Source organism: Schistocerca piceifrons, chromosome 11 (genome assembly GCF_021461385.2).
Source record: "Schistocerca piceifrons isolate TAMUIC-IGC-003096 chromosome 11, iqSchPice1.1, whole genome shotgun sequence".
In the NCBI taxonomy this organism is placed as follows: Eukaryota; Metazoa; Arthropoda; class Insecta; order Orthoptera; family Acrididae; genus Schistocerca; species Schistocerca piceifrons.
Window position 1 is genome coordinate 37,727,360 of NC_060148.1, and position 14,341 is coordinate 37,741,700.

The 14,341-nt window shown below is 36.7% G+C and overlaps 1 protein-coding gene across 1 annotated transcript; it reads right to left on the reverse strand.

Moving 5' to 3' along the window:
- Nucleotides 1-319: 319 nt before the first annotated feature.
- On the reverse strand, nt 320-6,631 carry LOC124719639. The gene is made up of 6 exons (XM_047244854.1): nt 6,142-6,631; nt 5,648-5,746; nt 5,435-5,533; nt 5,223-5,321; nt 5,011-5,110; nt 320-640 (listed from the first exon to the last, which is right to left on the reverse strand). The coding sequence occupies exons 1-5, from the start codon at nt 6,629-6,631 to the stop codon at nt 5,082-5,084; spliced, it is 816 nt and encodes a 271-aa protein (XP_047100810.1). The 3' UTR covers nt 320-640; nt 5,011-5,081.
- Between the last annotated feature and the right edge of the window lie 7,710 nt (nt 6,632-14,341).

Sequence of the window (14,341 nt, forward strand, 5' to 3'; positions counted from 1 at the left end):
TTATTACCTGTTACTTGGCACACTTAAACATTGCAACACGTAAGATACACCAGGGTCATCAGGACACATTTACATTTTGAGTATGTTATGGGAAAAAATTAAACAGTTGATTGGAATTTAAATATTAAATTTTTAATTGTGATTTATTAATACAATTTTAAGACTACATTCATAATTTGTCATCATATCTTATAGACTTTATGAAGTAATACAGTGATGTACAAAACATACAGAACGTGAAAAAAAAGTTTTCAAATATTCTACACATCAGCTACAAATATTAAGATACACAATTGAAACTTCATATATACACAGAAAATAGATTTTAAATCAAAATTATAAACCAAAAGAAAAGATTAAATTCAGTACAAAAGTTTCTGCAGGCATAACTTACAAGAAAATTTTACTGTAACTTTTAGCTGAATGTACAGCAATTATAAAAATATTTCACAGTATCATGAATTGCAATAAAATCTTAGTTTTTGAAAATTAAGTTTCTTTCCAGTCAGTTTCAGAAACTTGATTCATCCAAACTTCCAAAACTGTTCGCACACAGAACAATGGAACTTCCAAACACAATGGTGCTCGACATCTGGCACATGATTTAGTTTATCTGTGAGTTTCCTGGCATCACAGGTTGCTGAAACATCAAATCGAGGGCAAAATAATAGACATTTCAAGGGTATAGTTGCTCCAAAATTCAGTCTCCCAGTGCCGTTTATAGCATACAACCAATCCAGTTCTTCACACACTTATCTAAAAGCCCCCCAAAAATAACAAAAACCAACAATTATCTTGATTTACGTATTGTCAGTTACTTTTGAGACAGAATTTTGCTTTACTTATCTGGCAATGATGTAGTCTTTTTTCAATGGTTCCGAGTACTATCTCTGAAATAATTTCATTGTTGAAAAGCAGTTCCCAAAATGAAAGTGTCCTTTTGTTTAGCTGTATGCAATGTCAAAAGGCTACATAGTAGGCAACATAGTGTTAAGTACTTGAACAAGGTGAAACAGATCAATATAGAGAATCTGCCCTCTTAGCATATTGTAGTACAAAAATAGTATCTAGAAATAACGGTGCGCAAATATTTTATCTGTTGCTAATTTGACATGTCCTGACCTCTTCTATAAAGCTTTTAAGTATACCAACATTTCCATTCAGACAATGGATCCAAATCACACCATATCTCTTGTGCCAGGTATTATTTCCAATCCACAGCATCACAAAGAGGTAAAATAAAGATTAGCATAGTGTAGAATACAGTGTTTGTGTAGTTATATTTCTTTCTCAGTGAAAACAAACAAATTGTGCTTAATTTTGAATGATACATCCTTAAATAATATGCTTGAACATGTTGCTGAATATAACTGATTTATTTAGTATGTGCTTAAACATTACTACTATTAACTATTTACTTCTATGGGACACAGCAGGTGACAATTTTTGTAAAGTCATACAATGTAGACTTTCATGGCCAACATTTTCTTGAGTCAAAATTTCCAGGTTAAAAGGCCATGGTTGATGTATAAAATTACTTCTTCCTGACGTTTCATCTCTAACTGCGGGAGACATCTTCCGAGGTAGAATGGAAGCTACAATTGTACCTCTGAAGATGTCTCCCACACTTGGAGTAGTAGTTTTATACACTGACCACAGCCTTTCAACCCATCAACTATACCTCAAGAATTCTTGTAAGGTTAGTATTATCTGATGGAAACTATAAATGTTACCATGAACAGTGCAGTGAGCTTATTCAGTTTCAAAAGTTACCTGTCTAAGAGAAATCAGCATAAGACATAAGACTCATTGCACCTCAAATGTAGAGAAAACCATAATTTAAATACTGATCATCCTGATCTGGAAATGTAATACTGTCAAGTATAACCTTTGGATGTTTGTTAACTTTGCAGGTGAGACTAACACAGGGGATGGGATGATGGTTTACACTATATGTTGCGAAGGAAAAAAAAGACACCATTTTATCCAACTGTCAACATCCCACAGCAATCAGTCGAGCAATGGAAGTTTGTCAGTTCCAGATGGGTTAATCTCAGTTTTTACTTTGGTGATTTATTTGTTTTTAAAGATCACATTTATTGACATATTTTTGGCAGTAAATAAAATACTTAAAAGTCACTGCCCAGTTTGGTGCTCTCCTGACATGCACTGGGCACAGACACACAAAGGTAGCTCTAGTACCTTATGTGTATTGAAAGTGTAATCAAGTATATTTCACAAGCCAGTGGTGAAAACTGCAAACAGTTTGGAACTAGTAAGGAATGTTGGGCTAAGACTTTATTAATTTTAGACACAATTAACGATTAGTAAAGATTATTGTGGCACAATGTGTAACGTCACATGACATTTACAAGCCAAATGTAACTAATCCTATTACAAAACAGTAGTTATGCTTCAATATGGAACAGTAAGTGGGCAGTGGATAATATGTGTTCAAAACAATGAACAATTTGTGAGTTCCTTCTCAAGTACTGGAAATACCATAAGAAATTGTGTGAAAAGATAATCTTAGACTACAGGATTCAAGAGCAACCACATTAATGGACCTTTGGATTAGAAATTTAGGTAATACAGTTGCTCTGAAAATCACAGTAGAGATGAGATGCACAGAAGCCTCAACGTAACCAATACTAAGAACAAAAAGTTAGGCCCAAATACAATCAAGTGTGCACACTATCAAATAATTATTTGTAGGACATACTGAGAATCTGTCAACTTGACACACTCATCTTCACGAATACTACAGTGTCTATTGGTGGCCACTATCGAACCAGGAAGCTTGGTGTAATCTTATGGCACTTTAATTCTCCGACTCGTCACAGGACAAGTAACTTATTAACTTATTGCTGCGCATTAGCTGGTGCACTCATGCTCCTTGTGGCATGACAATGAGGAAACAAGAAGTTATCACATTTATATGGGTTAAACTTTACTTACGGCTTAGGCGCCCTCGTGCGGTGATGTTGGCAACGACCGTGCAGTGCTGGAAATTATTCTCTAATATTTCATTTCCTGTAAGCACTTTTTCTAAATGTTCGCTTTACTAAGATAATTAATTTACTGAGCAGACGCGGGTACATGCAAGAACACGTCAACCATAGAGTAGGAACAGGATTAATTATTTATTTCATGGTTGGTCGCTGTTGACATCAGCACAGCACGCCACCTGAACCGCAAGTAAAATTTTACCATTATATGTAACTGAAAGGGTGAAACGGCTAACAACGAAACAGGCATCCAAAGTTAGGAGGAAAAATCCCTAAATTCTCAAAAGAAGCATTCTGGCTATTAGTCTGGAGGGAGTTTCAAAAATAGTGAAAAAATGAACCTGTGTTGTTAGATTAGGAATTGACTGTCACACCAACGAATGGAAGTCTAGTATGTTAAGAACTGCACATCCACACTCTCATTGGAAAACTTTTAGTCTCATCACATACAGTACGAGCCTGTTACACTCCTGAACACAGAACAAAGAGATAATCAATGCATAAAGCAACTACCATATCCCCCAACAATCAATCCTCATGTAAGGTCTACTAATAGCATTTAAAGAGTTCACTGCATACCTTTGCAGCTAGCAGAACTAAACTTTGATTATTTTGGCTAAAAATATCTTGGCTAACTGTGTTGAAATAATTTTTTTTAAAACCTTTCCAAGCAGCAAAAATGTTGCGAGCACATATCAGGTGCTGAAAAGTGGTGTGAAGGGGAAAAAAATTTCAAAAACTAATGTTTATAATTTGTGAGGGCAGTAGGAAGCCATTAAACTAGCATGATGTCATTTAGCTACTCACAAGTTTCAAATATTAGCAATTAACACATTCGCTGTTGGCTTATGCATGTGCTATTAACTTGCAATAAGTGTCAATTGCAGAATATGTTAAGCATTGAATCAAGAGTAAACAGAATATTGTGTTGCTGGTCACTGCTTCAACTTACAGAGACAGTCTTCACAAAGAGTACATTTTTAGACATCTGAGCGGCATGGGAGAGAATTATGGAGAAAAACACTCATACAAAGTGAGTTCACAATCTTGCCTATATACCGTATGGCACATTCCATCTATCACATCCATGCTGTCTCACAACCAACCTGTGTTTTAAAAATCTATTTATAGTGAGTCATAACTTGAATGAAAATTATAAAAATGTTGGGTATTTTCTATGTTGACAACTTCATTTACTTCAAGCTAAAAAGATTGTTCAACTAATCAAACTTTTGAAATTATGCTCTAAAGGCTGAAATGTCAATATCTAGTGGTGGTTATATCATACTGAGTGCTGACTACCACACTGCATTGTCTTATTTAGCCTTTTCATTTGGTGTTCACTGCATCTGACACTTTCTCCTCAGTGAGCAAGGTAAGATTCTCTGAATTCAAGTTTAGTGAGGAGTAAAATAAAGTGTGTATGATATTATTATAAGGAAGACTATGGAGTGAAATTTAGCCTCATTTAAAAACTATTGCTAAACATAATTCTTGGTGTAACTTGCATGTAATGTCCATTAAGGATGTAAACTGTAGTGTTTCTTACGGATTAAGGTGAAAGAGTTTACGTCCTATCTGCAGTGATTCAAAAGTTACAGCATTTTTTAATTTTCCTAGTGAAGTGTACTTCATGTGCGAGGTGTACTGGGACACGTGAACAAATCGCCAGTGCAGACAACATGATTCACAACAAGGATGTATGTGATCCTGATACAGTTTAATTCGTAACCAAGACAATTGCCTATGCCTGTAATGTGAAATATTGGCCATAACATCATCAATACAGAAAGAATGTATCACACTATTATATAGCTATATTTGTACTAATATATTTTGTGAAGAAAAACCAGTCTGACAAGTGGTAAAAAAATTTCAATTAAACAAAAGGACACTTGTCTTTGGTATAAATCAGAAATGAAATGTCATAAGGAAGGTTGTAGTTGACAAGCAAAATTTCAGATCAGAAAGGATCCACAAATACTGCCTGAATTTATAATACCATTCCATAGCCGTGTTGCAGAACATGCGCTGTAGTAAGGGAAGGCACTGATACCATCTTATCCTGCCCTGTCACTGGTTTAAATGTGGGAGAACAGCACCTGCAATCAGCATTTAAAATTGCTATAAATAACTTACAAGGGACTAGCATAAAGCTGGAATAACATTTTATAATAAAGAGATGCACTAATGCCTGAATTCATAGAAAATCACCATTTGTTGAGCTGTGTAGCAACACACGCACTGTACCGATGGATGGATGTGGTACCACCACAGCCTGTTTTGGTATTGGTTGAATTGTGGAAGTTGAGCCCGCAGGCAGAAATGCAAACTAAGTTACAGTAAGTAATTTATAAGGAGCTGTGACAAAAATAAACAATGGCATAACACAGAGGTGCACTAATATCTTGATTCATAGTACTCACTATTCCTCGGGCTGTGTTTCAGCACATACGATGTAGCGAGAGACGGACTAGATACCACCTCAGCCTGTTTTGCTATTGGCTGAATCATGGGAGTTGAGCCTGCAAGCAGAATTGCAAACCGGATTGCTGTAACTTACAAGGAACTATGGCATAAAACTAGAATGATATTTTATAACAAAAAGGTACATTAATACCTGGATTTATAATACTCACGATTCGTCGGGCTGTGCTGTAGGGCACATGCTGTAATGGGGAATGGACCTGCTACACCCTCTGTATTTTTTATTGTTGGTTGCTTTTGAACAGCTGAACCTGCAAACAGTATATTATATTAGACTGCTGACATTAACAGATAATAGAGCACTGGTTAAGTTTTACTTATAGCTCAGGCGGCGTGGTGCTGTGATACTGGCAATGACCGTTTATTTATTCTGTATATTTTGTTTCTTGTAAATACTTGTTCTAAATGTTTGCTTTACAAGGATAATTAAATTACTGAGCAAACAAGGGTACATACGAGAACCTGACAACTAGAGAACAGGAACAGCATTAATTATTTACTTCATAATTGATCATTGCCATCAGCAGCACACTATGCCACTTGAGTCATACGTAGAATTTTACCAGACTGCTTCATTACAAGCATTTTTTGCTGCAGGGATGTACGTTGTTGGGAGGGGAAGGGGGCGGGGGCACTAGTAACATACCTTTTTCCACAAGTGCATCTTCTTTGTCTGCCAGTAGAGATAATTTGATCAAACTGGATTCTTCTGAATTTGGTAGCACCAGGGATGCATTATTACTCCTTTTGTTTTTCTTTGTAGAGTACAGTCTACGTTGAGGTAAAATCTTTTGTGATTGTTTCCTTTCTATCTGCAGCGGTGCCTGTTTTTGCTGCAACATTCCGACAGCTACAGTTGCCTTTAGTGATGATAACATTTTTTTAGCAGTTTCTAAGTCATTTGAGGTCAGCTCAGATACAATACCAGAAAACTCTGCGATAAGTTCCCTTCTTTGGACTGACAAAGGTACAGAATCATTAACACTTTTTTTCGTTACCTCCGCTAGTATTTCTGTTTTCTCGTCTACAACAGAAATATCTTCACTCTCAGTAAGTGTAACTTCACTATTTCTTAGGTGTTCAGAAGGTTGCTGCTTTAACTGAATCTGGCAAACACTATGTATGTGCTTGCACATATTCTATTTGATGGTATAGTCAATACATGTACAAGAATACCTATGAATGCAAGCCCTGCATTTAATGCACATCAATCTGCAGTTGCACTGAAAGTCATTATCATATACAAAATAATCTGTTGACCTTCTTGAAGAAGAACGCACTTTCCAACCAGAAAACTCCATAGTAATGAAGTCCTCCTTAATATTATTCCCTGATTTATGCCGAAGCCGAATGTCCTTAAGTTTACTCGTCAGTTTACCTTTATTTAGCACAATAAGCCTGTCAAACAGCTTGTACTTCACAAATGACATCAATGCAAAAATAGCTTTGTCTAAACGCTTGACACATTTACTACCTAGATATATATATTTAATAGTGCGATGCATTCTTTCTATATGCATGTTGGTATTGATTCCAGCATTCAATCTATGGCAATATGCCCAACAATTTGCATTCCCAACATAGTTGTCTCTGAAGTATGTGGCAAATTGAACTGTATCAGGATCACATTCCAATCTCTCTAGCACAATATTTAACATCTCATCAAATGAATCTACATCCTGCTCATGCATCAAAGTTTTGATTTGCTTGTATACTTCACCTTGTTTTTCTACACCTTGAATCTTACATTTGATATTCTTCCTCCAACATCTATCAACATGCCATGTACAATAAAGTCGCATAGATGGAGCTGCCATGACATCATTCCATGCAATAAAGAAAGACTCGGCCAAATCCGACATAAAAACATTTGGCGAAATTGATCCAACCTGCCTCTTTATGTGCTGGAAAAATATGGACAGCATCTGGGAGTCATTCCTGTTAGATATTAGAAACGCGCATGGAAACCCTTGTCTTAGATCGTCTAGCACTAGTAGAGTTATAAGTTCAAAATTATATCCATTAAGACCATGTGTCCCATCAACACAAACGCAGTCGTTCCCATATTTCTTTAATATCTCGCCTTGAGCATTGTTCATAATTATCAATGCAAAATCAAAGCGCTTTAATTGTGGGTACGAATCAAGGACTACATCCTGTGGTTTATAGAAAAGCACACAAGGACTGTCTCCACCATTTACTTCATTTACCCATGCTTCTACACTTATTGCATCATTATGGTGTCTTATTGACTTGAAGGACAAATTATAAGACTGATCTATATTATGTAGATCCTGTCTCGTAATCAAATGTATCCTTTCCAAGTTCGAATCTACAACTGTATCTCGAATTTTGTCTAATATGACAGAATGGTATGCCACTTGCTATATCTGCAGCAATACTTTCCCTTTCTCTTTTTGTTAGTTGCAGATGGCATAACTCGGATTTGTGGCCAACATGGGTTGAAACATATTTCACATAGCAGGTTCCATTCTTTTTCATATCTACTCTCATCTTAGCAGGGCACAGTGCATCAATCTTACTACTACCTTGCAATTTAAGACATCGCACGTTTTTTCCTCGAGACACAAACTTACCAGACCGTTGACAAATATAAGAAACAACTTCTGAATCAACCTTATCACGGGAACCACGACGTTTGACGAACTTTGAGAGCGTTGTCTGCTCAGTTTCCTCCTTCCACTTCTGAAATTCATCAGCGGTGCTAAAATGTAATATTTCACATTTCACATCTACCTCATGTGCCGCCCGTAAATGTTCAAACAGGCACTTTTCAGAAGTACTTCTTTCATTACACAGGGCGCACACAAACAATTTTTTCTGCTCTATTTGCAGTCCATGAACCTCTAACAGGTGTCTATTCAAATTTCCTTTTTTAGGATAGACTTTATCGCACACATGACACTGAAAAATCATGTTGGACACAAAAATTTCACTGCTTACACGGACAACTCCACAGCACAAAGTAAAAGGGCAAAATACACTTATTCCATACGTATCTGCTGACAAAACCGCACGTGTGTGTAACTTTCGAATGAGAAAAATGTCTGCGCCACGGCTCTTTCGAAACGAGCAATGCTATTGGTTATTTTCGTTTCGAGCCGAGCTCTCCCTAAAGGTTTCTGCAGGGTATACAACCCGTCGGCTTTGAACAATGACGTCACAAGTCGCCAGACAGCATGTATTACAGAGATGAAAGAGCTGAGGAGAATGTTGAGAAACAAAGGAATGCGAGAGAGATAAACATTGATCTTGTCAAAAGCATAAGTGTTTTTTGACTTTTAAAAAAAAAAATCTCACGAGATAGAATAAACTGATCCTACTTTATTAAGCAATATCTTGTCAAAAGCCGAGAAGCGATTGTTCTTAATGTTCTAGCTCCCTTCAGTACGTAATAAGTGTTTTTTGACTTAAAAAAAAAAATCTCACGAGATAGAATCAACTGATACTACTTTATTAAGCAGCTCCCTTCAGTACCTAATAAGTGTTTTTTGGCTTTTTAAAAAAAAATCTCACGAGAAAAAATAAACTGATCCTACTTTATTAAGCAATATCTTGTCAAAAGCCGGGAAGCGATTCTTCTTAGTGTTCTAGCTCCCTTCAGTACGTAATAAGAGTTTTTTGGCTTTTTTAAAAAAAAATCTCACAAGATAGAATAAACTGATCCTACTTTATTAAGCAATATCTTGTCAAAAGCTGAGACGCGGATCTTCTTAGTGTTCTAGCTCCCTTCAGTACGTAATAAGTGTTTTTTGGCTTTTTTTAAAAAAAATCTCACGAGATAGAATAAACTGATCCTACTTTATTAAGCAATATCTTGTCAAAAGCCGAGAAGCGATTCTTCTTAGTGTTCTAGCTCCCTTCAGTACGTAATAAGAGTTTTTTGGCTTTTTTAAAAAAAAATCTCACGAGATAGAATAAACTGATCCTACTTCATTAAGCAATCAGTAAAGAAACGAAACTGAAACATAACAGCACGTTTGTTTTTTGGCTTTTTTAAAAAAAAATCTCACGAGATAGAATAAACTGATCCTACTTCATTAAGCAATCAGTAAAGAAACGAAACTGAAACATAACAGCACGTTTAATGATGCACCCAATATCAAGCGATCGCTTTTAGATTTACATTCAATTATTTTAATGATAGTGCTTATTAGAACACAGAACTGCTTTATTATCTATGCCTCGAAGTGAAGACATTACGATCTATGACTAAGGAATGACGTCATTGTTCAAAGCCGACGGGTTGTATCCCCTGCTGCACTAGACCCCATATTCGTCTTAAATTCTCGTCAGATGGAAAATAAAATACACTGACTTTAGGTCCATTATCGTAATTGCCCCTGCAATTCGGCATACAACACCTTCCGGGCATCGTAACTGAGTATAGATCAAATAACCACTCACGAACAGCACAAAGTACAATATGGAAACGCTACGAATCACGTAGGATGTAGAGGCCTATCTCACTAGGGGTAAGATAGATACCGCCTACAGGAAAATTAGAGAGACCTTTGGAGATAAGAGAACGACTTGTATGAATATCAAGAGCTCAGATGGAAACCCAGTTCTAAGCAAAGAAGGGAAAGCAGAAAGGTGGAAGGAGTATATAGAGGGTCTATACAAGGGCGATGTACTTGAGGACGATATTATGGAAATGGAAGAGGATGTAGATGAAGATGAAATGGGAGATACGATACTGCGTGAAGAGTTTGACGGAGCACTCAAAGATCTGAGTCGAAACAAGGCCCCCGGAGTAGACAATATTCCATTGGAACTACTGACGGCCGTGGGAGAGCCAGTCCTGACAAAACTCTACCATCTGGTGAGCAAGATGTATGAAACAGGCGAAATACCCTCAGACTTCAAGAAGAATATAATAATTCCAATCCCAAAGAAAGCAGGTGTTGATAGATGTGAAAATTACCGAACTATCAGCTTAATAAGTCACAGCTGCAAAATACTAACACGAATTCTTTACAGACGAATGGAAAAACTAGTAGAAGCCAACCTCGGAGAAGATCAGTTTGGATTCCGTAGAAACACTGGAACACGTGAGGCAATACTGACCTTACGACTTATCTTAGAAGAAAGATTAAGGAAAGGCAAACCTACGTTTCTAGCATTTGTAGACTTAGAGAAAGCTTTTGACAATGTTGACTGGAATACTCTCTTTCAAATTCTAAAGGTGGCAGGGGTAAAATACAGGGAGCGAAAGGCTATTTACAATTTGTACAGAAACCAGATGGCAGTTATAAGAGTCGAGGGACATGAAAGGGAAGCAGTGGTTGGGAAGGGAGTAAGACAGGGTTGTAGCCTCTCCCCAATGTTGTTCAATCTGTATATTGAGCAAGCAGTAAAGGAAACAAAAGAAAAATTCGGAGTAGGTATTAAAATTCATGGAGAAGAAATAAAAACTTTGAGGTTCGCCGATGACATTGTAATTCTGTCAGAGACAGCAAAGGACTTGGAAGAGCAGTTGAATGGAATGGATAGTGTCTTGAAAGGAGGATATAAGATGAACATCAACAAAAGCAAAACAAGGATAATGGAATGTAGTCTAATTAAGTCGGGTGATGCTGAGGGAATTAGATTAGGAAATAAGGCACTTAAAGTAGTAAAGGAGTTTTGCTATTTGGGGAGCAAAATAACTGATGATGGTCGAAGTAGAGAGGATATAAAATGTAGGCTGGCAATGGCAAGGAAAGCGTTTCTGAAGAAGAGAAATTTGTTAACATCCAGTATTGATTTAAGTGTCAGGAAGTCATTTCTGAAAGTATTCGTATGGAGTGTAGCCATGTATAGAAGTGAAACATGGACGATAAATAGTTTGGACAAGAAGAGAATAGAAGCTTTCGAAATGTGGTGCTACAGAAGAATGCTGAAGATTATATGGGTAGATCACGTAACTAATGAGGAAGTATTGAATAGAATTGGGGAAAAGAGAAGTTTGTGGCACAACTTGACCAGAAGAAGGTATCGGTTGGTAGGACATGTTCTGAGGCATCAAGGGATCACCAATTTAGTATTGGAGGGCACCGTGGAGGGTAAAAATCGTAGAGGGAGACCAAGAGATGAATACACTAAGCAGATTCAGAAGGATGTAGGTTGCAGTAGGTACTGGGAGATGAAAAAGCTTGCACAGGATAGAGTAGCATGGAGAGCTGCATCAAACCAGTCTCAGGACTGAAGACCACAACAACAACAACAACGAATCACGTGTGTCGGTACCTAGCTTCTCAGACCCCTACCCGTGACGTCACAGGCTCCTTAGACTCACGATGTGAGGCCTTGTTACAGACGTCTAAAGCTAGCGAAATGTGGGATGCTCAACTACCGGACCTACCGATAGATGGCTCTAGCGCGTGCCGGCCAAAGATTATATCATTGAGTGTCCGCCATATCTGAATTTGGCGAAAAACGAAGTGTCAAAACACAGATGAAAATGTTTTTCGTTCTGTGCCCTGATAAGTCTTTTATATTGGATGTTCTAGATATCTACACTTCAACATAATGAAGTGTTTCTAATCTAGTGAGAAAAAACAGTGACAGTTCTGCTATGAAATTCCTAAATTCGAGTGTGTTTTGGAAGTTTGACAAACTGACCTATAAATTGTTTACTATTAATTTTATGAGTGCTTTACTTATTTGCCCGTTTTAAAATACTATTTAAGATTCGGTGGAGCTCAACAAATTACCTTGGTTGCCAAAGCTTTTAACTACAGATATAATTTGGAAATTCAAGTGTGGAAAAGAGTGAAGACGTGTCTTGAAAAAAAGTTGACATCGTTTGCTTAGGGGTATCTTTACTGACAACAGAAATTACAACTGAACTATTAAAGTTTTACTTAGTTATAAACGGAAAAACTTATTTTTCTTTATCTGAAGTGGTGCATAACCGATCTGCATATATGCTGACACTGTAATTGCAACATTCACTTACGAATTTGGCTCTCTCTTTGATCAGAAATTTAAATGCCATAATTTTATTAACGCCTGTACATGACACAGTGTATTTTAACTGAGTGATAAGGTAGAAGCACAAGTTTTTGACAGTGCTTCAGTCTTCGATACGAGACAAGAAGTACATTTAAGTGAGACAAACACAAAGGCCAACATTAAGGCTCCTCTTTAATGCATAACTCGTATCATTTGGAAGTTAAGTGTAGTAATAATATTGGACTGATCCATGATGATGTAGGAAGTGAAGGAACTTGTTGAAAATAACATCGATCACAGCTGTTAATTTTAAGGTTGGAGTGTCTTAAAACTGAAATTTTCCAGTCTGACACCCAAATAATGGCTGGTACCATGGTTTTATTTTAAAATTGAATTCAAAACATGTCAGTGAGCAAAATTAATTAGACTATGAATTACAACCATGGAATTTTATTTCTGTGAATCTTGGTTCCAGTCTTTGTCATGGTGTCAATCACTGGAATGACTGGTTGTCATGATATGGCCCAAGCAAAAAACAAACCTGAAAGTGAAAGCTGTAGAAGCTGGCCAGACAGGCACCCCAATGGCTGCTACAATCTGTGTTAGACAAGGGTGACATTATATTGCAAATTTAGTGTAAAAAGTTCCATATTGTCTGAATTTGTCCTATACTGACAGGACATTCTAGTCCAGTCGATTTTCTTATCTGCAAAAGTACACTAGACAATACCAGTGGTACAAAGGTAGTGCCAAGTTACAAACTATCTAGTAACAACAGAAGTATTGCTGGACAATGTACAGTAAATAACATGTAATAACCTGAGACATTCAGAATTGGTTTGAAGAAATAGAACAGCATTTGGAAAGAGATTTTGAAAATAACAAATGACACAAGTAGAGTTTTCAGTTTTTATGAAAGCTCACTTACTTTTTCTTTTTTTTTTCTTCTTCCTCTCTCTTCTCCATTCTCAAGGGAAAAATGTGATAAAATAAAAGTGCAAGAAAGTTGTGTACAATGTTGGAAATGATGAAAAAGAAAATCTCACTATGCTTTTAACAGCTTATGCTGCTGTAAAGCTTGCTCCTCCTAAGAACATGATTTTTTTCCCATCTCTCTCTCTCTCTCTCTCTCTCTCTCTCTCTCTCTCTCTCTCTCTCTCTCTCTCTCTCTCTCTCTCTCTCTCTCTCTCCCCCCCTCCCTTCCTCTCCCTCCCTCCCACCACTATGTGAAGAGTATTCCTGTAATTATAGCTAATAGCATACCAAGAACTTGAGGGTGTCACAGTGGAGATTTGTTTTCTGATACAGACGTCTGATACAACTATTCCACGGCAAAACTTACTTTTAACAGGTGTGGTAGCAGTGCATTCCCATAGGAAAACAGAATATTATGTCCTCAAGGAATCACATTGGGTACACCACTTACAGCATAAACTGTACAGCAACTACAATGTTTTGTGAGCAAGTAATACCACTCAGTATCTTTAATTTTAACAAAAGTCTTGACTCCCTTAATTACCTGCTTATACATGTGCTTGTACTACAGGTTATTGATAAAGCAAATACTTATTGAATAGGTCTTCACACTTTTAATACTTAGCAGAAATTCTGAAAAAAGTAAATTCTTTTATTACTGTATCACCTCTATGGTGAATTAAGAGGTACTGACTGGTTTCGTTGAACATTTAATAGAAGTCTTTATTTTACCTGCTATTGATAAAGAGCCATTCCAAGTTCGGTACATTAGAATCTCTTGCATTTTTCATGAGGTTTGTTATTCTGTACACTAATATTTCTTCTTCTAAATGGTAAATATTGCATTCAGACATTGTCGGTATTAAAGGTAATTCATGAAATAAATTATATTTAAACCAGAAAATTAAAGG

Excerpts from the sequence above, each read along its gene's own strand:
- LOC124719639 (XM_047244854.1), bottom strand. The coding sequence starts at position 6,631 with ATGTGCAAGCACATACATAGTGTTTGCCAGATTCAGTTAAAGCAGCAA. Across the intron at positions 5,534-5,647 it reads ACAGCACAGCCCGACGAATC|GCTCAACTCCCATGATTCAG; the intron begins GTGAGTATTATA and ends TTCTGCTTGCAG. Across the intron at positions 5,111-5,222 it reads GCTACACAGCTCAACAAATG|GTGCTGTTCTCCCACATTTA; the intron begins GTGATTTTCTAT and ends TGCTGATTGCAG.